At 39.2% G+C, this 23682-nt stretch overlaps 1 protein-coding gene across 29 annotated transcripts in view; it reads left to right on the forward strand.

Annotated features, from left to right (window-relative positions):
• Positions 1–23682, forward strand: part of ATP8B4 (ATPase phospholipid transporting 8B4 (putative)) — a 295865-nt gene that overhangs the window by 162789 nt on the left and 109394 nt on the right. For all 29 annotated transcript variants that reach the window (XM_060418006.1, XM_060418005.1, XM_060418019.1 and 26 more), the window contains 4 exons: positions 474–556; positions 13442–13600; positions 21057–21145; positions 22297–22493. In XM_060418006.1, the coding sequence (XP_060273989.1) occupies positions 474–556; positions 13442–13600; positions 21057–21145; positions 22297–22493 (528 nt within the window). The remainder of the gene's footprint in view (positions 1–473; positions 557–13441; positions 13601–21056; positions 21146–22296; positions 22494–23682) is intronic.

The following is a 23682-nucleotide window of genomic DNA, read 5'->3' on the forward strand; positions in this document are numbered from 1 at the left end:
TCAAGAAAAAGAAAGCTGTATTCCTTTTCCCATTTGAATTTCAGCTACTGTGAAATTTACTAGTAAAACTTCTGCATAGATACCAGATTCTGGAGTGATACTGACCTCCTTTAACTGGCATCTGTGTTCCCATTCCTAATGTGTTTTGTAACTCATGCATGATGTCTAAGAATGTTCAAATGCAACCATACTTGTTATTAATACATCCTCTGTTTTTCTAAATAGCCAAACAGATCACTGTTGTTACAGAGATGTGCCGTGGATGAAATGCTAACTCTTAGGAGTCTGCAAAGATGTGTCCACTTTCCCGAGATAGTGTGGGAGGTGTGAATGACATTCAGAGGGAGTTTCTTGAATCTCTTGTGTTGGATTTTGCATGTGCTAAAATTGCAGAAATGCCCCTGATTGCTTTGTGTAAGATACTGTTGGGCTGTTTCATTTAAAAGTTCATGTCATGTCAATTAATTTCACAGGGAAACAAACCTTAAAGTGCGCCACGCGCTCTCAGTTACCTCAGAACTTGGAGCAGATATTAGCAGACTTGCGAAGTTTGATGGTAAGTGTTTAAAACTGAAAAAGAAAGACCTCAAAACCAAAAGCTTTTGTAACAAAGCCATGTATCAAAATAATTATATGAAATTCAATTTATGTTTCTTTTTATTTGGTGGAAGGACATAAAATTCTCCAAGCATCAAGGCCTGTGATCTCTTCTCATGCTCCAGGGTAAAAGTGTTTACCAAGAGAATGGCTGTATCAGTTCATTGTTCCTTTCATCCTTGTTTTCTCTTCTCTAGACCTTGTTCCCTCTGGTCCCGTAATACCCTTCATTTGCCTGACCTGGGTCTCCCTGGAGCCTCATACAGACTTGCTGAGGATGAGTAACAGACCACACTCCTATTTCTAGCTCAAACTAGCCATGCATTCTCTGGCTCCATAACAAAGACCAAACCCCAGACTACAGACTTGATGAAGACAGCAACTCTGCCTCATATATTTCTGTGTCTTTCAGAGTGTCTGATATAATATCATAAAGGAGTAGGTGTTCAAGAAGAATATTATAATTTATTAATCAGTTGTCCACTATTGCCCTTTATTTTAGACCAGGGTTTTGTTATCACCATCTTCACATCATTCAACCCAGTCCCATGCTCCTCCGCATGGTCTCCCCTGCCTATTCTACTCCATCTGTGTCTTGTTCTTTCCTATCAAAGCTGTCACAGAGTAGCAAAATTCTTCTAGTCAAAGGAAAAATAATTAATGGTAGGACTTCGGGCATCCTGATAAGTGGTTGGAGAACCTTTGGGGTCTTCCTGGCACCCCTCAATGGTCTCTTGCTTTATATACCTATGTATCTGGACTTGGATATCAATATTTCCATACAGATTTGTTTTATTTATTAACCCATATTTATGAGTTTGAGGCTATCTTTCTAAATGTTTTCTTTGGAGTCTACTAAAGGAAAATATGGACAAGCATGATCCTGTGAGTTAGAGCACAGACAGCTTTACATTTTAAAGTTTCTCAGGGCACAACTTAGAGCTCCTGTTGCTTGTGCTTTGCATTTGCTTGTAGACTCCATCTGGATACTGTTAATATTTTAATCTTTCTTAAATGAGTGCCATTGTAACAAATGTTTACAGAAAAAAAATATTCCTCCAGTTTGAGATTTAAGTCAGGGGAATAGCCAGGAAACTGAATGGCCCAAGAAATATTTTGATTAGATTAAAATAAATTACACATTCTCTACTAAGTAATTTTTTCAATGAAATTTTACTGTTATGTAAATCCAAAAAAGTAAATTGTGTTCATGAATCAAAATACTTGGTTAAAACACGTCACAGAATATTCATAGAGTCTTAAAAGTGCAACCTAAATGTAATTTACTCATTTCTTTCCTGGCAGAAGTGTACCTTTACACCTCTGTTAATCTATGAGGAGGTAAAAATTCATGACTTCTTGCTTACTTTACTGTTAAAAAGCAGAAAATTATGTTATAATTGCCAGCTCGTTTTCTTTCATAGATACTGGCCCAGATAGCCTGTGCTGTGATTTAGTTACAAACAACCCTGAAATCATAGTGGCATAAACAGTAGAAGTTTATTTCTTCCTCATGTCACATCTGGTGCAGGTTGGATGGCCTTCTTCATCTTGTAGCTTTGATGCCTAGACTAATGGCCCTTAAGGTGAGCACATCAGAGTAAGGATGAGATGAAAGAGACAAGCTAACTTTTAACTGCTCTTCCTCTCATGTTTCATTGGCCAGCACGAGTCACATGGGCCTGACCTAAATGCAAGGAAGGAAATGAGTATGGAGTTGAGTTGAGTGCTGTCTCTACCACACCCTGTGACCAGAGGTCAATTCCAGGATTCTGTATAAAGGGGCACGCTGGATTAGGTAGATTTCTTACTTGAAACTGCAGGAATGGGGCCAAGAATCTGCCTTCTCAACATGACAACTCATACCCCTCTCAATCCTTCCTGGCCTGCTTGACTTTTTCTTTTTTCTCATAGCACTTATCACCATCTGGCATACTCTACAAAGTGCTTATTTTCTGGTTGTTATTTATTGTCTGTGTCTACCTGCTGCAGTGTGAGCCAAATAGGGATCTCTGCTTTGGTCACTGATAAATGCCAAGTCCCTGGAAAAAAGCATGGTACAGAGTGATTGATCAACAAATCCTTGATTAATGCATGAATAAATGGTCACAGGTGCCAGAGAGTGGGGGACAGGATCAGCCTCAGGCCCTGAAAAGACATGGCAGAGCAAAGGAGGGGCCTAAGGTAAGGGGCTGAGGGTGGAGTATGAAATGATGGGTGAAGAAGAGGCTTCCTGATGGGAACTTGTAAGACAAAGCAAGAGTGCTGGGTCCCCTTCTCTTGGAGGGCAGTGGCTGAGAAAGGGACCATCTGCTGTGGTGGTTTTATAATGACTTTCCTCAGAATCTTTCCTCCAAACAAAACAGAGTTGAACACAGAAGTCCGAAATTTAAGCTAATACAAGTGGTGCTGATGCATACAAGTGGTGCTGCTTGGGCTAAAGCAGAAAATACTTCTTCACCTAAAATAATTCTTTTATCACAGATGGAATAACAGGTCCAGAGAGGTTAAAGGACTTGTCTGTGTGTGTGTGTGTGTGTGTGTGTGTGTGTATGTGGATGAATATATATACATAGATAAAATCTTTATTAATACTTAATAAAATTTACTTTAAAAGTATATTCATAATTATTACTTAATAGTTGTAGTCTGCATTTGCTTCAAATAGCATAGATAATTCACAAAACCTCTAATATATAATAGTTTTTGCCAATAAAGGCAACACAGACCTCTATTTTCTCTCATTTATACATAAACTGTGATCACTTTTCAGAGAACACTTCTGAGCTAAATATCAGATCTCTGCTAAATTTACTTTTTCTTCTTATTTTTGGGTTGAATTTCAATCTACCATAACATTCAAGGCAATAGGATGTTCTATGGGTTTAGCCATATTAAAATGTGATTTCCTATTTCCAAGAAAACATCTGAAAAATGAATAGAGGAATTAAGGGGAAATAAATTTTATAGATTTTTTAAATAAATTTTTATTTTTTTCGATAGAATATAAAAATTAATCCCCCCTCTTAGCAGACAAATTTAAAGACAAGTGATGCAATATGTGGAAAAGTCTTTGAAAGAGTTGGAATAGTTAACAAATGCCAAATCTTTCCCGCAGTTGCTTTTGCTTTCTTATAGCCTTCAACTTTTCCTTCCTTTCCTTCTTTTTAAGCCTTAGTTTTAATTTCATTCTTTCCCTACGTCTGAGACATACATGTTCACACAACAGTACTTCTACTATATCCACACATTTCTCTCATGACCCTAGCCATAGTTTTTCTTTCCTCCCTTTTTGCATTATTTCTAACTATTCTCTTTGCATCTTTCTCTTTCAACTCTTTGTTTTTAATAGTTCACTTTCTCCTCTATCTGAATTCTCTTTTTTTCTATTATTTTAAAACCTTTTCTATTTTCATCACTCTCTTGAAATTATTAGTTTATTAAGTTTATGGTGGCATGGTGGTAAAGAATCTGCCTCCCAGTGCAAAAGACACAGCAGATGTGGATTCAGTCCCTGGGTCAGAAAGATCCCCTGGATGAGGAAATGGCTACCCACTCTAGTATTTTTGCCTGGAAAATTCCATGGACAGAGGAGCCTGGCGGGCTACAATTCATGGAGTCACAAAGGGTTGGACACAACTGAGCGTGCATGACATATCACATCAAGTTTATCATTCAGTTCAGGCTTTCAGTCGTGTCCGACTCTTTGCGACCCTATGAATCGCAGCACACCAGGTCTCCCTGTCCATCACCAACTCCTGGAGTTCACTCAGACTCACATGCATCAAGTCCGTGATGCCATCCAGCCATCTCATCCTCTGTCATCCCCTTCTCCTCCTGCCCCCAATCCCTCCCAGCATCAGTCTTTTCCAATGAGTCAACTCTTCGCATGAGCTGGCCAAAGTACTGGAGTTTCAGCTTCAGCATCATTCCCTCCAAAGAAATCCCAGGGTTGATCTCCTTCAGAATGGACTGGTTGGATCTCCTTGCAGTCCAAGGGACTCTCAAGAGTATTCTCCAGCACCACAGTTCAAAAGCATCAATTCTTTGGCGCTCAGCTTTCTTCACAGTCCAACTCTCACATCCATACATGACCACAGGAAAAACCATAGCCTTGACTAGACGGACCTTTGTTGGCATAGTAATGTCTCTGCTTTTCAGTATGCTATCTAGGTTGCTCATAACTTTTCTTCCAAGGAGTAAGTCAAGAAAAACAAGACCAGGAGCTGACTGTGGCTCACATCATGAACTCCTTATGGCCAAATTCAGACTGAAATTGAAGAAAACAGGGAAAACCACTAGACCACTCAGGTATGACCTAAGTCAAATCCCTTATGATTATACAGTGGAAATGAGAAATAGATTTAAGGGACTAGATCTGATAGATAGAGTGCCTGATGAACTATGGACTGAGGTTCGTGACATTGTACAGGAGACAGGGATCAAGACCATCGCCATGGAAAAGAAATGCAAAAAAGCAAAATGGCTGTCTGAGGAGGCCTTACAAATAGCTGTGAAAAGAAGAGAAGCAAAAAGCCAAGGAGAAAAGGAAAGATACAAGCATCTGAATGCAGAGTCCCAAAGAATAGCAAGAAGAGATAAGAAAGCCTTCTTCAGCAATCAATGCAAAGAAATAGAGGAAAAGAACAGAATGGGAAAGACTAGAGATCTCTTCAAGAAAATTAGAGATGCCAAGGGAACATTTCATGCAGACACGGGCTCAATAAAGGACAGAAATGGTATGGACCTAAAACAAGGAGAAGATATTAAGAAGAGGTGGCAAGAATACACAGAAGAACTATACAAAAAAGATCTTCATGACCAAGATAATCATGATGGTGTGATCACTCACCTAGAGCCAGACATCCTGGAATGTGAAGTCAGGGGGCCTTAGAAAGCATCACTACGAACAAAGCTAGTGGAGGTGATGGAATTCCAGTTGAGCTATTTCAAATCCTGAAAGATGATGCTATGAAAGTGCTCACTCAATATGCCAGCAAGTTTGGAAAACTCAGCAGTGGCCATAGGACTGGAAAAGGTCAGTTTTCATTCCAATCCCAAAGAAAGGCAATGCCAAAGAATGCTCAAACTACCGCACAATTACACTCATCTCACATGCTAGTAAAGTAATGCTCAAAATTCTCCAAGCCAGGCTTCAGCAATACGTGAACCGTGAACTTCCAGATGTTCAAGCTGGTTTTAGAAAAGGCAGAGGAACCAGAGATCAAATTACCAACATCTGCTGGATCATGGAAAAAGCAAGAGAGTTCCAGAAAAACATCTATTTCTGCTTTATTGACTATGCCAAAGCCTTTGACTGTGTGGATCACAATAAACTGTGGAAAATTCTGAAAGAGATGGGAATACTGGAGCACCTAACCTGCCTCTTGAGAAATCTGTATGCAGGTCAGGAAGCAGCAGTTAGAACTGGACATGGAACAACAGGCTGGTTCCAAATAGGGAAAGGAGTATGTCAAGGCTATATATTGTCACCTTGCTTATTTAACTTATATGCAGAGTACATCATGAGAAACACTGGGCTGGAAGAAGTACAAGCTGGAATCAAGATTGCCAGGAGAAATATCAGTAACCTCAGATATGCAGATGACACCACCCTTACAGCAGAAAGTGAAGAGGAACTAAAAATCCTCTTGATGGAAGTGAAAGAGGAGAGTGAAAAAGTTGGCTTAAAACTCAACATTCAGAAAATGAAGATCATGGCATCTGGTCCCATCACTTCATGGGAAATAGATGGGGAAACAGTGGAAATAGGGTCAGACTTTATTTTTCTGGGCTCCAAAATCACTGCAGATGGTGACTGCAGCCCTGAAATTATAAGACGCTTACTCCTTGGAAGAAAAAATTTATCATTAAGCACCTTTAAAGACAAGTTGCAACACAATGTATGTAGAATTACAACATATCTTCACATGTACTATCAAGATTCTTTTGATACTTCTCCTCCATTCTTTTTCTATCCCCTCTTTTAGGTCTCTTCTGTTAACCTTTGTCATAATGGGATATCAATAGATTTCAAGTTTTCTTCTCGGGGGTAAAAGAACTTTCTTTCAGTTGTGCGAATTAAAACCAGATATTGCATCCCTTAGGTTTCCCAGATGGTTAAGTGGTAAAGAATCCACCTGCCAATGCAGGAGATGCAGGAGACATGAGTTTGATCCCTGGGTCAGAAGGATCCCCTGGAGGAGGAAATGGCAACCATTCCAGTATTCTTGCCTGGGAAATCCCATTCTTGCCTGGTGGGTTACAGTCCATAGGGTCACAAAAGAGTTAAAGAGGACTGAACTACTGAGCACACAGCACACATTGTATCATTTAGCTGAAATTAAAAGTATGATGTCAGCATTGTGTACATTTGGAAGTGCCCTGCCTGGCTATGGCGCGGTCTAATAGAGGAGACAGATGTGTGAGGCATGCCCTTTCTGTGTTTGCTGTGTGTATCTTTTGGCTTGTGATATCTGGGCAAATCTGAGTAAGGTCTTGGTTTTGCTTTTAGTTACCATGTATTTTTTTCTCCTGAGATTTGTGTCAGTTCAGTTCAGTCGCTCAGTCATGTCCAACTCTTTGCGACTCCATGAACTGCAGCACGCCAGGCCTCCCTGTCCATCACCAACTCCCGAAGTCCACCCAAACCTATGTCCATTGAATGGGTGATGCCATCCAACCATCTCATCCTCTGTCATCCCCTTCTCCTCTTGCCCTCGCTCTTTCCCAGCATCAGGGTCTTTTCCAATGAGGCAGCTCTTTGCATCAGGTGCCCAAAGTATTGGAGTTTCAGCTTCAACATCAGTCCTTTCAGTGAACACCCAGGAGAACATCTAATGATCTCCTCTAGGATGGACTGGTTGGATCTCCTTGAAGTCCAAGGAACTCTCAAGAGTCTTCTCCAACACCACAGTTCAAAAGCATCAATTCTTTGGTGCTCAGCTTTCTTTATAGTCCAACTCTCACATCCATACATGACCACTGGAAAAACCATAGCCTTAACTAGATGGACCTTTGTTGGCAAAGTAATGTCTCTGATTTTTAATATGCTGTCTAGTTTGGTCATAACTTTCCTTCTAAGGAGTAAGCATCTTTTAATTTCATGGCTGCAGTCACCATTGGCAGTGTTTCTGGAGCCCAGAAAAATAAAGTCAGCGACTGTTTCCACTATTTCTCCATCTATTTGCCATGAAGTGATGGGACCAGACGCCATGATCTTAGATTTCTGAATGTTGAGCTTTAAGCCAACTTTTTCACTCTCCTCTTTCATTTTCATCAAGAGGCTCTTTAGTTCTTCTCCACTTTCTGCCATTTGTGTCATACTACTATCTTTAGCACCAAACTACAGTTTCAGTCCTGTATCAAAATGGCATATCATATCTTCTAAATAACTGAATACCCGAGTTTCCCTATCCTAACCCAAGAAGTCCACATTGGGACCTCCAACCTGGGGACAACAGCAAGCGTCAAAACTGAGGTGGGTAGGGCCTTAGGATGTCTCTTGTAAGTCTCCCTGCCTCCCCACTTTTGCTCTTAAATGCAAGGACAGTAACTTGTTGGTGGCCTCTTAAGGCATGGCCTGAGCTTGCTTGCTTGCTTTTTTTTTTCTTTTATCCATTCACTCAGTCACCTGTTCATTTACTTACTAAATGTATATTTTAACACAAAGCCAAGGGATTTGCTAAGCCCCGAGATACAGTGGTTAACAAGTCAGACGCAGGCCTTGCCTTCATAAGACTTATAGCCCTGGGAGAAGACAGATTTGAACAAGAACTCATCCTCAAAGAAACCTTTAATTAGATAAAAGTTATAAAGTTCCCATGCCTACCCGTGATGTTGACACGTGAACAAGTAGTCACTATGTACCAGGCACCATGCTGAGTAATTGCACATTTTATTTTATTAAATCCTTACAGCCCCAGGAAGAAGAGATTGCTATTACTTCCAATTTATGGGCAAGGAAACTGAGACCCAGATAAATTGAATAAGTTCCCCAAGGTCACATGGTTACTAAGTGGAAGAAGTAGAATATGAACCTAGGACTATTGGCAAAGCCTTACGTGAGAGGCTCTAAATTGCAAACAAAAAGGCAGCATTGGAGAGTCAGGGGAATTAGCATGACCGCTTAGCTCCTGATCAGGGGAAGATTTTAATTTAAGAATACTTTAAACCTGAAAATGCAAAATTAAATTCCGGAGATCAAGTCCATCCAGGACCCAGATGACATCACCATGTTTTTTAAAAAGTAGCAAAGTTCTCAGTGATCTTGAATGTCAGGATCCCTGACAAGAGTTTATAGAAGAGCTGGCCAAACATAGAAACCAATACATGCACAACGGAGTTGGGTTTTGGTAGGTAAATCCATTTATTTGAAAAGTTCTCATATAAATATTTTTATACATTTCAAACATCAGAAAAATTGATATGTAGTCTGTTGAATTGTATAAAAAATGATATATAACTTGGCCTAATATTATAAAAAGTATAAAAATAGAGTGGATCTTGATTTTTCATTTTGAGGTCTTTTAGGAATTGACAAGTTTTTATAAATAACTGGAAATAGTTTCAATTATACATTTGTAAACTGGTCAGTCTTATGCCTTGGGGAAAGCCCCGGATGTAAATTGTCCAAATATGTTTAAGAATCTTTTGCATATTGTTACTGGACTAAGATCTGTTTTTTTGCAACAATGACAAGTTTACATATTTTGTATGACTGTTAATACTGAGTTGTGAAGCAGGGAAAGGTTGACTCTTTATTTAAGGAATCTTTGTGTATTTTTGTGGTCCTTTCTAAAGAAGAGCATGTGTGTAATTAAAACACAGAAAAACAAGCATCTCTTTTTGGTTGAAAAAAATCCAAACACACAAAGTCTTAGTTAGAATCTTGTGACTTTTTAAACTTACCAGGTCAGTTTCTGATTCACCTGGATAGAAGCACAGCTCAGTAGCAGAGCTGATGTGACTGTGTGTGACACAGAAACCTTGTGAAGAAAATAACTTTCTTCTTTACTGCTGGTGTTGATGTGGCCATTATAGGGATGATGATGGGTAGCTGAGGCTTATGGTTGAAGAGTAATGAGGTTTTAGAAAATGGGAAGGTGACAGTTTTCTAAGAAAAAAATATTTATCACGATCATCAGGGCAACAGTAGAGGGCAGTCTTCTAAACTCTAATAAGCACTTGGCTAGAGCACTCTTGAACAGCAACGATGTCTTAATTCAATAGCTAATTGTCTTCGAGAAGAGTTGCAGTGCAGATAATCAAGAAGCATTGCTAACAGTAATAATATCCATAAAGAAATAAAGTCAAGTACTCTGGGAAAATCTTGAAATATGGGGCACTGAGTTCCATTTTCATGATAAACTATAGATTTCCACTCTACAGTGGAACACTAGTTTGAGAACGTTAGTAGGTTGTTAATTAACTAACAATCCAGCTGACTAAATTTAGAATGCCAAGAGGGTTCAGAGTGAAACCTTGTAGATTTTGCTTGGTATGAGCCTCAGAGTATTTCTGTGTGATTGCAAACTGGATGAACTGCTATCTGCTTTCACATCTGTTTTTTTTCAGAGAAGCAAACAACTGAGACTGACTAGTTTCATTATATTTATACTTCATAATTGACATGATTTTCTCCCCAGTTTCATTGCTCATTAAAGATGATTTTGTTCTCTGTATGTGTGTTCTGTGAATAACTATGTGAGAAACAATGCTCTTTTTTCTAAACTGTTTTCTCATCCATTGTCAAACTGTTGCCTGCCACTTACTCTATGACTCAGTTAGCTAAGGGAAGCAGGGTCCTACAGTTTTTCTCTAATCCTTATTGTGCTTTGTGGCAGGGATATATTTTTGCTTCCTTCTAATGTGCTTGAAGTTGCCTCCTTTATTTTCAGTGTTCTTAGATCTATTTGTATCCCTTCAGAGTTAGGCCAACTTAAATGGCCCACTGTGGCTAGACCGTTAGGTCTTCCAATCCCCTTTATCATTGTTACCATGGAAATATACCACCACTTCTTTCATTCATATTAGATCTGCTCAGATACCCACATCACCTTCCCATTTCTCTCTTGAAGTCATCTTTCCATCCATCTCTCCAACAAATATTTATTAAGTTCCTATTATATAGGTAATATGATAGGTTATGGGGATACAGAAGTGAATACAGTGCTCCAAGGAACCTGTTTATCCCTTTTGGAAAGAGGAAGAAAAGACATTGGGAAGCTTGTGTTTTGTGCTAACAGGACTAAAAGAGGGAAGCTGAGCACTTCTAAAGAGTAAAAAAAAGTAGCTTGGCTTTGTTCATTCTACTTTATTTTCACTAGGCCCTGTATTTAGTATGTACTTAAACCACTGGGCTCATACTCTTCCAGAATGACTGAATTGGTGCTGGGCCTCCAAAAACTGAGGCATAGCCCCTTGGCCTTACTGTCTGTTCCTGTCTAGAACCACACCCGTGGTGTCAGGCCAGAAATGGATGAGCCCTGGGGCCAGGGAGGAGCCAGCCAGCATGTTCAAGGCTATATTTGCTTCAATGTCAGTCTTTGCTTGCAACAATAAAAATGATCAAATGAGCCTGTTTTTTATATTCCTGTTGGCAGAGACTGTGTATCTTGTTGTTTTTGCCCAAAGCACATTTTTTTTTTTTAGTGGCCAAGTTTGAAGCTGGAGAAATTGAGTCTTGAATCTGGAATAAGCTTTAAAGGTTGCTATGGACCCATTATTTTATGTAGGTTTTGCTGGTGATGCCTAATTCAAGGTTCTGTAAAATTTGGGAATGTTAATTATTGGTCAACAAAAAAAAAGATGTTGAATTCTTAGAGTTTAGAAAAAGTCTCCTCTTCCACAATGGAGTTGTCTAAATAACTTGGGCTAGTTGAAATCAGTTTTCACTTACTTTTGAGTATCTGTGATATGCTATAATAGGAGCAAATGAGGACTTAGCCATTCCTGTTCATATAAAAAGTGACTTTGTGTGGGTTATTTAGCCTCATCCAAATCCTTCTGCCAGCACACTCACAGTTAGCAGTAGATGTCTGGGAAGAAGCCAGTGTGTGTCCCAGTTGGGATGTTTTGGCAGCAATATTTCAGTGATTCTGGGGAAAGGTAGATGGATTTGGAAAAGCAGCCTGAGCCCTTAGAGTCTCTTATTCCTTTCAGGGTTTTGTTTGTTTTGTTTTTTTTTTCAAGCAACATCTATTATCTTTAGCAATCTGGTTGGTTAGGAGTGATCAGGCCATGTGAAAACTGGTTGCTGTTATGTAGGTTTGTTGCAGTGTTAGTTGCTCAGTCATGTCCAACTTTGAGACCCTATGGACTATAGCCCATCAGGCTCCTCTGTCCATGGGAGCCTGGCAAAAGTACTGGTGTGGGTAGCATTTCTTTCTGCAGGGGATTTTCCCAACCCAGGGATCAAACCTGGCTCTCCTGCATTGCAGGCAGATTCTTTACTGTCTGAGCCACCAGAGAAGCTCCCATCACCTATGTCTATGAGCTTTAAAAGGAAAACATATCATCCTGGGAAGGAAAGGAGTCAGGTAAGAAGTCTCTAAGTTCAGGAGAGTGTTTGATGGGTGTGTAACAGTGCAATACAGAACTTTTCTAGGCCCCCTGGTCTCTCTTCCCTTCAGTCAGTGCTAAAGACATACTTCCCTTTTTTATTTTCCAAATGTTGCTTTCTATCTTGCAAAATACCCTTTTGGTTTTTGATTAAATAAATGTATCTTTATTGTTTTGGGGAAAGAATTTTGTACACACTAACCTTACCCCTGGCTGGCTTGAATCTTCTTTGGATCTATTCTCAGTTATCTTTTTCATTCCTTTCCTCTCTTTTTCTTCCTCTCTCCCTCTGTCTTTCAGATCTTTGTACTTAGAAAGTTAACCCCAACTATGTGCAATGCAAATGTACTTAAATCTAATAGATATACTTTGTGACAGAGTCTGTGAAAGATTATTTCTGGTTTCTTTTTCTATCAAGAGAACCCTCATCCTAAAGGTGTATTTTCTTATTGAAAGAATGGAACAAATTTATTGATTGATTTGGAATGGGCTTGGTATTAAAAAAAAAAAGAAACATCTTTCGGACAGTTTGGGGCAAGTTATATGGTGCCTCTGAGAGTCCCCAGAACTCTGAATCTAATCAAGGTAAGAAGCATGAAACAGCTGAAAGGAATCACATGCATTCTCAGGCACATGGGGCAAACAAGGCCCAGGTTTATTTATAGTATAGAGTACAGTAGGAACCCGAAATTCTGATTATGAGCCTAGAAAGACCCCATTAAGTTTGGTTGTGAAACTAGAAGTATGCCATCTTAACCTGTGTGAAAGTTACATTAAATAATAATAATAAAAAAAGATGAAATAAAAACTTTTAGGATCACTTCTGCTTTATCTTTCCAAAAATCAACCCAAAAGTTGAGATAAGTGATTGTTTTTTAAAGGAAAAAATATCCCATGGCTCTTGGGGTTTCTGTTCTTCTTTGGACAGTGCATAAAATCATGTTTCACAACATTTGTACCCTGCCACAGGTGATTTTTCCTAGCTTGACTTTGTATGTATGTGTGTGTGTGTGTCAAGAAAGGTATGGCAGTCTACTCTAGTATTCTTGCCTGAAGAATTTCATGGACAGAAGGGCCTGGCAGGCTACAATCCATGGGGTTCACAGAGTTGGACACATATGAGTGACTAACACTTTCACTTTTTCATATATATGACACTGGGCTGTTGAAAAGAGAAGGAAAATGAACTGTATGTGAGAAGTAGGCTGCTAACATGGTATTGCAGGCTTCTAAAGAGAGTTCAAGGTGAGGCATAAAGGTGTTTGTTTCTTATATTTTACAGGGATTGTTGTGTGTGAGGCACCTAACAACAAGTTAGATAAATTCACCGGAGTTCTCTCCTGGAACGGCAGCAAGCACTCCCTCAACAATGAGAAGATAATCCTGAGGGGCTGTGTCCTGAGAAATACCAGCTGGTGTTTTGGAATGGTTATTTTTGCAGGTACAGTAGACTCCCCAAGGTACAGTGGGTAAACTCTTCCTGAGAACTGCATGGGCACAGTCTGCAGCTCTCCAGGTTGGATGAGCATGCAAAATGCCCTTCTGAGTTGACTACAAAGTGTAGAGCACCAGGGTAAGACACCGCTGCTCTAGAAACAGTGTTCCTGGCCCCACTCTGTAAGGCACCACTGACATCATGATCTTACTCTTGAGAGTGCATGGGCCTTAATTACTCAGATGCTAGATACCTAATGTTTATTTTCTTATTATCTAACCCCATCTCAATCATCCCTATCATTATATGTATTAATCAGCCTGCCTTTAAAGTAGAGGACAAGCATGAAAGAAAGTCCTGGCTCTGTTGTCGACTTTGTAGTTTGCCAATTTCAAGCAATCCTTTTGGAAAAGCCTTGTTAGAGATCCTGCAGTCATTTCTGTGTATACTTCAGAGCTGCTTCTAGTATTTGTCAGCAGGCCAGCAGATTCTGGAAGGACTGTGCAGGCTGGAGGTGAGGGTAAGGCTTGAAGCAGGAAGGGGAGCATCTCTTACTCTTCCTGCTGCTACTTTACCTGTCTCTAATTTATCTCTAAAGGGCCCAAGGTGGCACTTTCTTGCCAAGGAAGCTTGCAGTAGCATCATTTCATAAAGCCTCTCAATTTTTACTCATGGCTTCAATTGCCAGCCCTTGACTTTTTAAAATCCTGTTTCTTGTGACACCAAATTAAGATTGGGAATGCATGTAAGAATTAAAGATTTTAAAATTTAAAAAATAAAAAACTAAAAAAAAAAAATAAAATGCAGGAGGAGTGAAAAAAAAAAAGATGTGTTTTGGGCTGTGTTTTTGACTATATGTGTAATTAAAATTGGAATGTTTTTCTTAACTTTCTTCAGCAACAACAAAATGTTCATGAAAGACTCAAAAGTGTTCTGAATCTAGAAAAATGCTCTAAATTCCTGCTAAATACTCTCAGCTGTGAGTGTTAGCAAGGCTCTTACTGTCAGGGCATTGCCATTATAAGGACTTGAGAAATCCCTCGAAATGAGGCAGTATATGTCATTTTAACTGGGGATGAATCTGGTTTCATCATGTTTTCATCAGGTGCTTTTATTCTTTAGTCAGGGGAATAAACCCTTGATTATATGTTTCCTTATTTTGCATCTTGTATTGAGAAAAAGCATGCTAGTCTTATACATTAACCTCTCTTTATCTTCCCACTTCAATTGTCACACTTAAGAGATTTCTTGAAGATCTCTTTTATTATTATTATTTTTAATAATTTTATTTTTTTATTGTTTTCTGGCTGTGCTGGGTGTTCATTGCTGCTTCATTGCCTCATTTTTCTCTAGTTGTGATGAGTGGGGATTACTCTCTAGTTTCTGTGTGTGCAGGCTTATTGTGATGGCTTCTCTTGTTGCACAGCATGGGCTCTAGGGTGTGTGGACTTCAGTAGTTGTGGCTGCTGGGCTCTAGAGTGCGGATTCAGTACTCATGGTGCACGGGCTTAGTTGCTCCGCCACATGTGGGATCTTCCTGGATCAGGGATAGAACCTGTGTCTCCTTCATGGCAGGCAGATTCTTAACCACTGGACCACCAGGAAAGCCCCTCAGGGTCGTCTGATGGGAAAGGCCGTCTCAGTTTGTTCCCTGTCATTAGAGAAGTGGAAGTGCATCATCCTAGGAGTGGACTGTAACCCAAAGTCTTATTTGCATTTGTGTGATCTTGTTTGGAATGACTCATTCAGAACAGTGGTTCAGCTATAGCATGTTATGTTAGGACAGCTGCTGTGAGCCACTCAGGGGTCAGGTTTTCCTTCATCATGTTGGCTTTGTGTGGAAATGCTCCTACATAGAAGAAAGTGGAGTGGTAAGGTGAACAGGTCCCCCTCCAAAACAGTATAACAGAAAGTTCACAGAATTTGGATTGGACAGATCTGGGTTCGGATTTGTTTGCCAGCTGAAGGATGTTAAACTGTGGTTTCTTAAAAGTCCTAAGCTTTAGTTTTATCTGCTGTAATGTGGGAATGAGTATATTAGAGAGGCACTATAAAGGCTCAGAAAGGCAGTGCATATGGAAGAGAATGCCTCACAATTGCTATTCTCCTTCCTTGCCTGCTTCTCCCTTCTTTTGGCATCTATTAAGAGCACACTATCTGCTCCATAGGCTGAGAGTTGGGATAATGTACTGCTCTTGGATCTTGGCAGGGAGAAATGGGGAATCACCCTCTTTTGTGATGTGACCTTAATGTTCACTGGCAGAGCATTTATTTATTATATATATTTATAAAGCAGAGCATGCTTATATTAAGTTTCATCTAGGCAAAAATATTAATAGAAAGCTTAATTAGAATAATTGCAGGCAGAGGGATGGTTGATTTCGTCAGTGCTAGAGTTGAACAAAGGAGTGTCTCAGCACCTGAAGTCTTGAGACATCTAATTTCGGGAACTAGGTCCATGTGAACACCGAGATCTTATGAAAGTAATCTCAAACAAGTTAACTATTCTTTCTATATTAGTACTCTAGTTATACCTGCTCTTAAGGATTGTGTAAGAAGTGTAGTTGACATAAACATGGTTTACTTTGCAAATGTATAATTTATGAAGATTTTCTAATATACATTAACAGCTAGGCCATGCCTCCCTGGAATGGCTTTTCTTTTAACTCAAGACAGGAGAAAGTCCTGTTTCTAAGGGTAGAAGTCTTATCCATGTAAGGGGTCCATAGGAGTCAGCACCATCTTGGCGCATAGTAGGTTTTTGTGCTGGCTATATTCCACTTGCCCCTGCAGATCTACTGTCACCATTTCACACTCTTCTCTCTACCCTGGGAGGCTGACCTGTATGGTTTACAGTAATAGGTTTCCTTGAACTTTGGTCCTGTCTTTGGGGATCTCTGGGAAGAAATCAAAGGAAGAAGACTGAGGTCATGGTATTTACTTCCCCAGCTGCCTCCCTTAAAGCTGGCTGGGTCCCCCAACATAAAGCCACCCTTCCTTTAGAAGCTGCAAACTTTACACAGCTCTCTCCTTTAGGCTATAATAACCACCCCTCCCCTCATGTCCCCTCGAACCATCTTGACTGCTATGAAGTGCTTGGCTACTGTGTTAACATTTTACTTCTCCTGTACCTCCTATACACCCACCAGTACTTTTGTAGAGTCTCTCTCTTTATAAATACACCTTCCTCTAATAATCCTTGTTCAGTGTGTCATCTCTTTCCTGTTTGAACTCTGGATGAGTCATAGTCTTACACATTGATTGAATGAGTCAGTGAGTTAATGAATTAATGGACTATTTCATATGACTTTAAAAATAGTGGTTAAGAGCAAAAGCTTTAGAGTTAGATGTATCTGGGTTCTAATTTTGGCTCTGATGCTTACAGACCAAAAAAAAAAAAAAAAAAGAAACCTCAGGCAAGTTATGTGAATTCTTTAATCCTCAGTTTCATTGTTCGTGACCTAAGGATAATAATATCTAATTTATTGGCTTGTTTTACACATTAGTGAGCCAATATTATGTGAAAAGCACATATAGATATTTCCTAAAACATTGTAGGTACTTAATAAACAAATTCATTCATTAAATAGTTACTTACAGGATACCTGCTATGTGGCATGCACTGTGCTACTTACTTTTTTGCAAGAATGTGACCAAGAAAAGTGCAGTCCCTTCACTCATGTGATTTGAGTCTGGTAGGAAAGAAAGACATTACTCTTAAATAATTATAGTAATAAGTGTATAATATCAAACTGAGAAAAGTACTCTGAAGAAAAAGAACATGAACTCACAAGAGTATATGGTGGAGGAATCTGAGGGGAAAGAACAAGCTAGCTAAAAGGCATACCATAGGCAAAGGCCCTATGGTGGGAATGAGGCTGGGGAGGTTAAAAAAAAAAAAGGCAAAACTTAAGGCCAGTGTGGAACTTGGAAAACTTGGAGAATAGAGGTGAACATGTGCCTAGAGACAGGGATAGAGGTTGGACCATCCAGGACCCTTATGGTCTGTATCCAGAATTTTGGTCTTTATCCTAAGAGCATTGAGGAGCCATTGTCAGTTTTTCACACAGATGATATGTGTATGTGTTAAACTGGAAAGTTTTGCTTTTGCCTGTAATATTTTTAAAGTTGGTCAATAGGATCCAGGAAAAAGTGTATACATAGGATGGTAGTAGATGCAGGAGACAAAGTTGCTAGGCTTTTCCTACATGAAGTCCAGTTGAGAGATGATGATACTTTACATTAGAGTGGGAGTCATGGGATAGATTAGACTCTGAGGTTTCTCCCACCTTTCACAACTGAATGGATAGTGGTGCCATTCATTGAGATAAGGAACCCTGGAGAAAGAGCTCAAGCTAGGCTGGACCAGGGCCACTTGAGGGGCCTTAGGAAGATCCAGGGGAAGATATCATATAGGCAATGAAATATATAAGTTTAGAGCTCAGAGGAGCTATCTGAACTGAAGATACACATTTGGTCTACAGATGTTAACTAGAGCTATGATCTTAGATTTCTCAGGGAAGGTGGGTTGAAAAGGAAGAGAAGATGGTCTGTACTTAATTCTTAAGAAGTCTCACTGTTTAATGGTTGAGAAGAAAGGAGTGAGCATAATGGAAGACAAAGAAGAAGCTATCAAAGAGGTAGGAGGAATAGCAGAACATTCTAAAACAGAAGCTAAGGGAAGAGTGTGTTTCAAAAGGATGAAATAGTCAACAGTGTCGAAGTCTGCTGAGAGGTCAAAGAAGGCATGGAAGATAGAGATGACAATGCCAGATCTGTTTTGGTAGAATGATTGGCTCAGAAACTAGCTTGAGAAATGAGTTGGAGACAAAGAATCAGAGGCTGAAGGGTATAGAAAATTCTTTCAAAATCTTGACTATGAGGGGAAGAAGAGATGTGTATCTTAACATCTGTGGCTATATTTAAATAAGTACTTAAGAACTCATTAAACAGATTCTTTGCTAGTCTGTGTGTATGTATGCCTAAGAAATGTAAATTTTTAGCACAAAACTGGTCTGTCAATATTTCAGCTTTTAGCAATCACAAACTTTATTTGCCCTTTATGATCTTTACTAAAAGAAATGCTTCCCACCCTCAATGTCCAGATGACTTTAATAAACGATTCTGGGAAAAACTGGGTGGTCTTCTTTGCCCAGTATTGGCTGGGAAAAGGACACTGGGGTACAATTTCTAACTCAAGACTGAATTGTTATGAGACCCCAGTCTTTACTCCAATTTGTCTTTTAAGTAAAGGAGTCTTTTAAGAATGTTCCCATTGTTTCTTGGCTTCTAGAATGATGTATAATCCATGTGTACCCCCTTTCTCTCCTTCCCCCTCTCCTCCTCTATTAAGTGGGTACATGGATTAGTGGCAATTGTGGGAAGATGGTGTAGAGAGGGAAGACTAGGGAAATCAGATATAATTAAAATGTGATCACTTCTATTGAGCATCTTTGTTTATAAGAAATTTACTTAGCAATATAATCTAATATTCTTTGTTAGTCATCTAATAATCTACCTCTAAAGCAGCTAATAATATTCTTAGAATTTCTTGAACAAGGCAGTTAGTAAATATTTAACATGAGATTTAAAAGGATTACTTGAAATAAATCTCAACACCATATTTAAGACAATTCTTGCCCTTACAAAAATGCATATCATATAAACAGTGTGCAATATACCCAATAAAGGTTTAAATTACTTGCTGTTGTATTGTTTGGAGTTTCTCCATTAAAGCCACCAAAAATCTTTTTTGGGAAACACATCCAGCATTTGATTTTTTTCTTAACTTTCCATTTTGGGCTTCAGTGTTCTGAATTGTGTTTATTACGACATTCTTTTAAACACTTCCAAATCATTCCTCTATGTGATTGACTTTAATTGCTTCAAACTATAAGCACATCCATACATAGATTTTTGGAAGATAGCATTTCTTAAACCTTTTAGCTACAAATTATGTCTGGATTTATCCCATTCTAAGGAGATAAATTCTCTTGCAGTTTCCAGGATTGTTAAAAACATCAGTTGAGAATCAGTTGTTTCATCATCAGTTCAATTGCTCAGTCATGTCTGACCCTTTGCGACACCCTGAACTGCAGCACTCCAGGCCTCCCTGTCCATCACCAACTCCCAGAGTTCAGCCAAACTCATGTGCATTGAGTTGGTGATGCCATCCAACCATCTCATCCTCTGTTGTCCCCTTCTCCTCCTGCCCTCAATCTTTCCCAGCATCAAGGTCTTTTCAAATGCAGCAGCTCTTCGCATGAGGTGGCCAAACTATTGGAGTTTCAGCTTCAACATTAGTCCTTCCAATGAACACTCAGGACTGATCTCCTTTAGGATGGACTGGTTGGATCTCCTTACAGTTCAAGGGACTCTCAAGAGTCTTCCCCAATACCGCAGTTCAGAAGCATCAATTCTTCTGTGCTCAGCTTGCTTTATAGTCCAACTGTCACATCCATACATGGCTACTGGGAAAACCATAGATTTGACTAGACGGACCTTTGTTGGCAAAGTAATGTCCCTGCTCTTTAATATGCTGTCTAGGTTGGTCATAACTTTTCTTCCAAGGAGTAAGCGTCTTTTAATTTCATGGCTGCAGTCACCATCGGCAGTGATTTTGGAGCCCCCCAAAGTAAAGTCTGACCCTGTTTCCACTGTTTCCCCATCTATTTCCCATGAAGTGATGGGACTGGATGCCATGATCTTAGTTTTCTGAATGTTGAGCTTTAAGCCAACTTTTTCACTCTCATCAAGAAGCTCTTTAGTTCCTCTTTGCTTTCTGCCATAAGGGTGGTGTCATATGCATATCTGAGGTTGTTGCTATTTCTCCCGGCACTCTTGATTCCAGCTTGTGCTTCTTCCAGCCCAGTGTTTCTCATGATGTACTCTGCACATAAGTTAAATAAGCAAGGTGACAACATACAGCCTTGATGTACTCCTTTCCCAATTTGGAACCAGTCTGTTGTTCCATGTCCAGTTCTAACTGTTGCTTCCTGACCTTGCTTCCTGACCTGCATATAGGTTTCTCAAGAGGCAGGTCAGGTGGTCTGGTATTCCCATCTCTTTCAGAATTTTCCACAGTTTATTGTGATCCACACAGTCAAAGGCTTTGTTTTTCTGGAACTCTCTTGCTTTTTCCATGATCCACCGGATGTTGGCAATTTGATCTGTGGTTCCTCTGCCTTTTCTAAGACCAGCTTGAACATCAGGGAGTTTACGGTTCACATATTGCTGAAGCCTGGCTTGGAGAATTTTGAGCATTGCTTTACTAGCATGTGAGATGAGTGCAATTGTGCGGCATCATCATAAACATAAATAATCCTACTCTTATAAAACAAATTATTTTGGAAAAACATTATTTTCCTTTCAGGAACATTTGATATTCTTAGGAATTAATAATAATAATAATATATAATCTAATCATTTCAAAGTTATTTTTCTTTCCTTTTTTCTTTTGCAGGTCCTGACACTAAACTAATGCAGAACAGTGGTAAGACAAAGTTTAAGAGGACAAGCATTGATAGACTGATGAATACTCTAGTCCTATGGGTAAGTTATTATAACAAAATTAGGCAGTATCACAATCATTATCTTAATATGTTTCTTACATTCTGATGAGATTTCTTTCAGAAATCGTCATTCTTTTTGTGGAATTTGTATTTGGAGATTTTCCATTTGGGGCTTCGTTACCTCCAAAATGTCTGCTTCGCTAATACTGATAGAGTATTTGCAAATCTGGAATTGGCTAACAATTTCAAGGTTGCTTTCTACTTTTTTTTGAATCTCAAAGGCAACCTGAAAATTTTTAGTGTATGTCATGCAGTATTCTAACTAACCCTTATCTTTCTTGTTGACTTCAAGGAAACATTGTGCAGCTAGACTTGTAGCCAAGAGACCTGACTAGTCTGAGACAGTCTTTTATTACTGATGTTTTCTTCCTTTTGCTTTTGTGCCTTGGGTTACCATATAATTTATCATTTACCAGGATGCTTTTGAAGGTGAAAGAAGGGAATACTGTTAATATTACAGCTGACAGTAGATGTAAACTGGAACTGACTAGAGCAAGTCAGGACATATGATCTTGTACTTCTGTGTGTGTGTGTGCGTGTGTGCATGCACACCTGCGCGTTGTCATGTCCAACTCTTTGCGAGCCCATGGACTGTAGCCCTCCAGGCTCCTCTGTACATGGAATTTTCCAGACAAGAATACTGGAGTGGGTTGCCATTTCCTACTGTAGTGGATCTTCCTGACCCAGGTAGGGAACCCATGTCTCTTGTGTCTCCTGCACTGGCAGCAGACTCTTTAGCACTGCACCACCTGGGAAGCCCTTAATCTTTGGGCTTCCAAACATATGCATACTTCACAAACAGAGGATGTGAAGTTATTAGCTTTGTGGCCATAAACAAGTTATATAACCTGTTTGTTTTTTGTTTTGTTTTTGGCCTGGAAAGTGTGAATGTTTTTTCCTATCTCAGAAAGTCAATGGGAGAATTAAGTGAGAAAATGTATATGTAAAATATTTAGCCAAGTTCCCAGTGTAAGCATATTACATTTTACTCATATGATTAATGATAATTAGATGAGCTTTGTATAACTTGATTTTCAAATAACAATTGGAATTAGAAGTGTAAATGCATTGTGTTGATATGACTAGTTGGGATTCAAGTTAACCTTAACTAGACTTATATATTCATTTCAGATTTTTGGGTTTCTGATATGCTTGGGAACTATTCTTGCGATTGGAAATTCAATCTGGGAGAATCAAGTTGGGGACCAATTCAGAACCTTCCTCTTTTCAAATGAACGAGAGAAGAACTCTGTGTTCTCGGGATTCTTAACATTCTGGTCATATATTATTATCCTTAATACAGTGGTACCCATTTCATTATATGTGAGGTAAGATGAGAGTTTGTTCTTTGAAACCATTTTGTCAAAAGCCTGTGTTCTATGTAATCATTTTTGTTTGTCTTAAAATTAAAGCAGTGAGAGAGAAGTCTCTAACTGCTCATGATCTGCCGCATCTGTTACAAATGCGGCAACTAAGCTCTTTAATCTGCTTAAGTTGTACATTTTCAAATTAACAATAGATGCATTTTATTTTCTTCTTGATTTGATTTGGTTTCTTAGGAATGTTTTTCTCTGGAAAACACAGGCTACTGTGTAGTCTCGTGCAACCTAATGTTAGAATTGAGTTGATGTTGGGAAAGAAACAGAAAAATATTTGGGGGGATCTATTGAGATGATGCCTTCTTGGCATCGAGATGCCAGGATTTAGACCCTGTGCTACCACTTTCTAGTTCCATAACCTTGAGCAAGTTACTTTACTTCCTGGTACCTCAGTGTCCTCGTTTTATACATGGAGAAAGTAATAGTTCTACTTTAAAAGGTAGTATAGAGAGTAAGCAAAACTGTAATGCTCTTAGACAAATCCTGACACATTATAAGAGCTCAGTGAATATTAATTCTTTCTATTTTTATTAGTAACTATCAGTGAATACATGAAGGGGTAGAAATATAGTCATTGGTGCTTATTCATTGTTAAAAAAGAAGTTTGGCTTATTACTCCCTCTGCAACTTGATTTGTCATTTCTAGATTTGGTCCTGTAAACTAGGGCTAAAATGGTCTGCCTGTCTATCTATACATAAGCACTCTGTGAGTGTGTGTGTTTATGTATGTGTTTGATAAAAGTTAGAAGTTGGCCCTAGAATCTGTACCTGAGACAATTTTGATCCTAATCCTGCCAAGACTGAGGCAGACAATCCCAAAGACACTGGAGCCAAGATGAGACTTGGTTGTTTGACGTTCCTCATCACCAGTATTTTAACAATACACAAAATCACCAGCTCTAAATCCCTACTAATTTTTATGAACTTCTTTTTCTCTCTTTCCAAAATCCTCACTCGGATGAAGCTAGGGAAGTTTAATGCACAAAATCCACCCTTATTTGGATAGCAGTCAGGAAACTGAAATGTCAAGTTGTGGGAAATTGACTTGAAATAGTGGCATGTGGCCACAACACCACAAATTACTTTGGGCCTTCTGGAACTGTGGTCAGAGTGGGCTCTATTTAAAATGTATCCTACT

This window comes from Ovis aries, chromosome 7 (genome assembly GCF_016772045.2).
Source record: "Ovis aries strain OAR_USU_Benz2616 breed Rambouillet chromosome 7, ARS-UI_Ramb_v3.0, whole genome shotgun sequence".
In the NCBI taxonomy this organism is placed as follows: domain Eukaryota; kingdom Metazoa; phylum Chordata; class Mammalia; order Artiodactyla; family Bovidae; genus Ovis; species Ovis aries.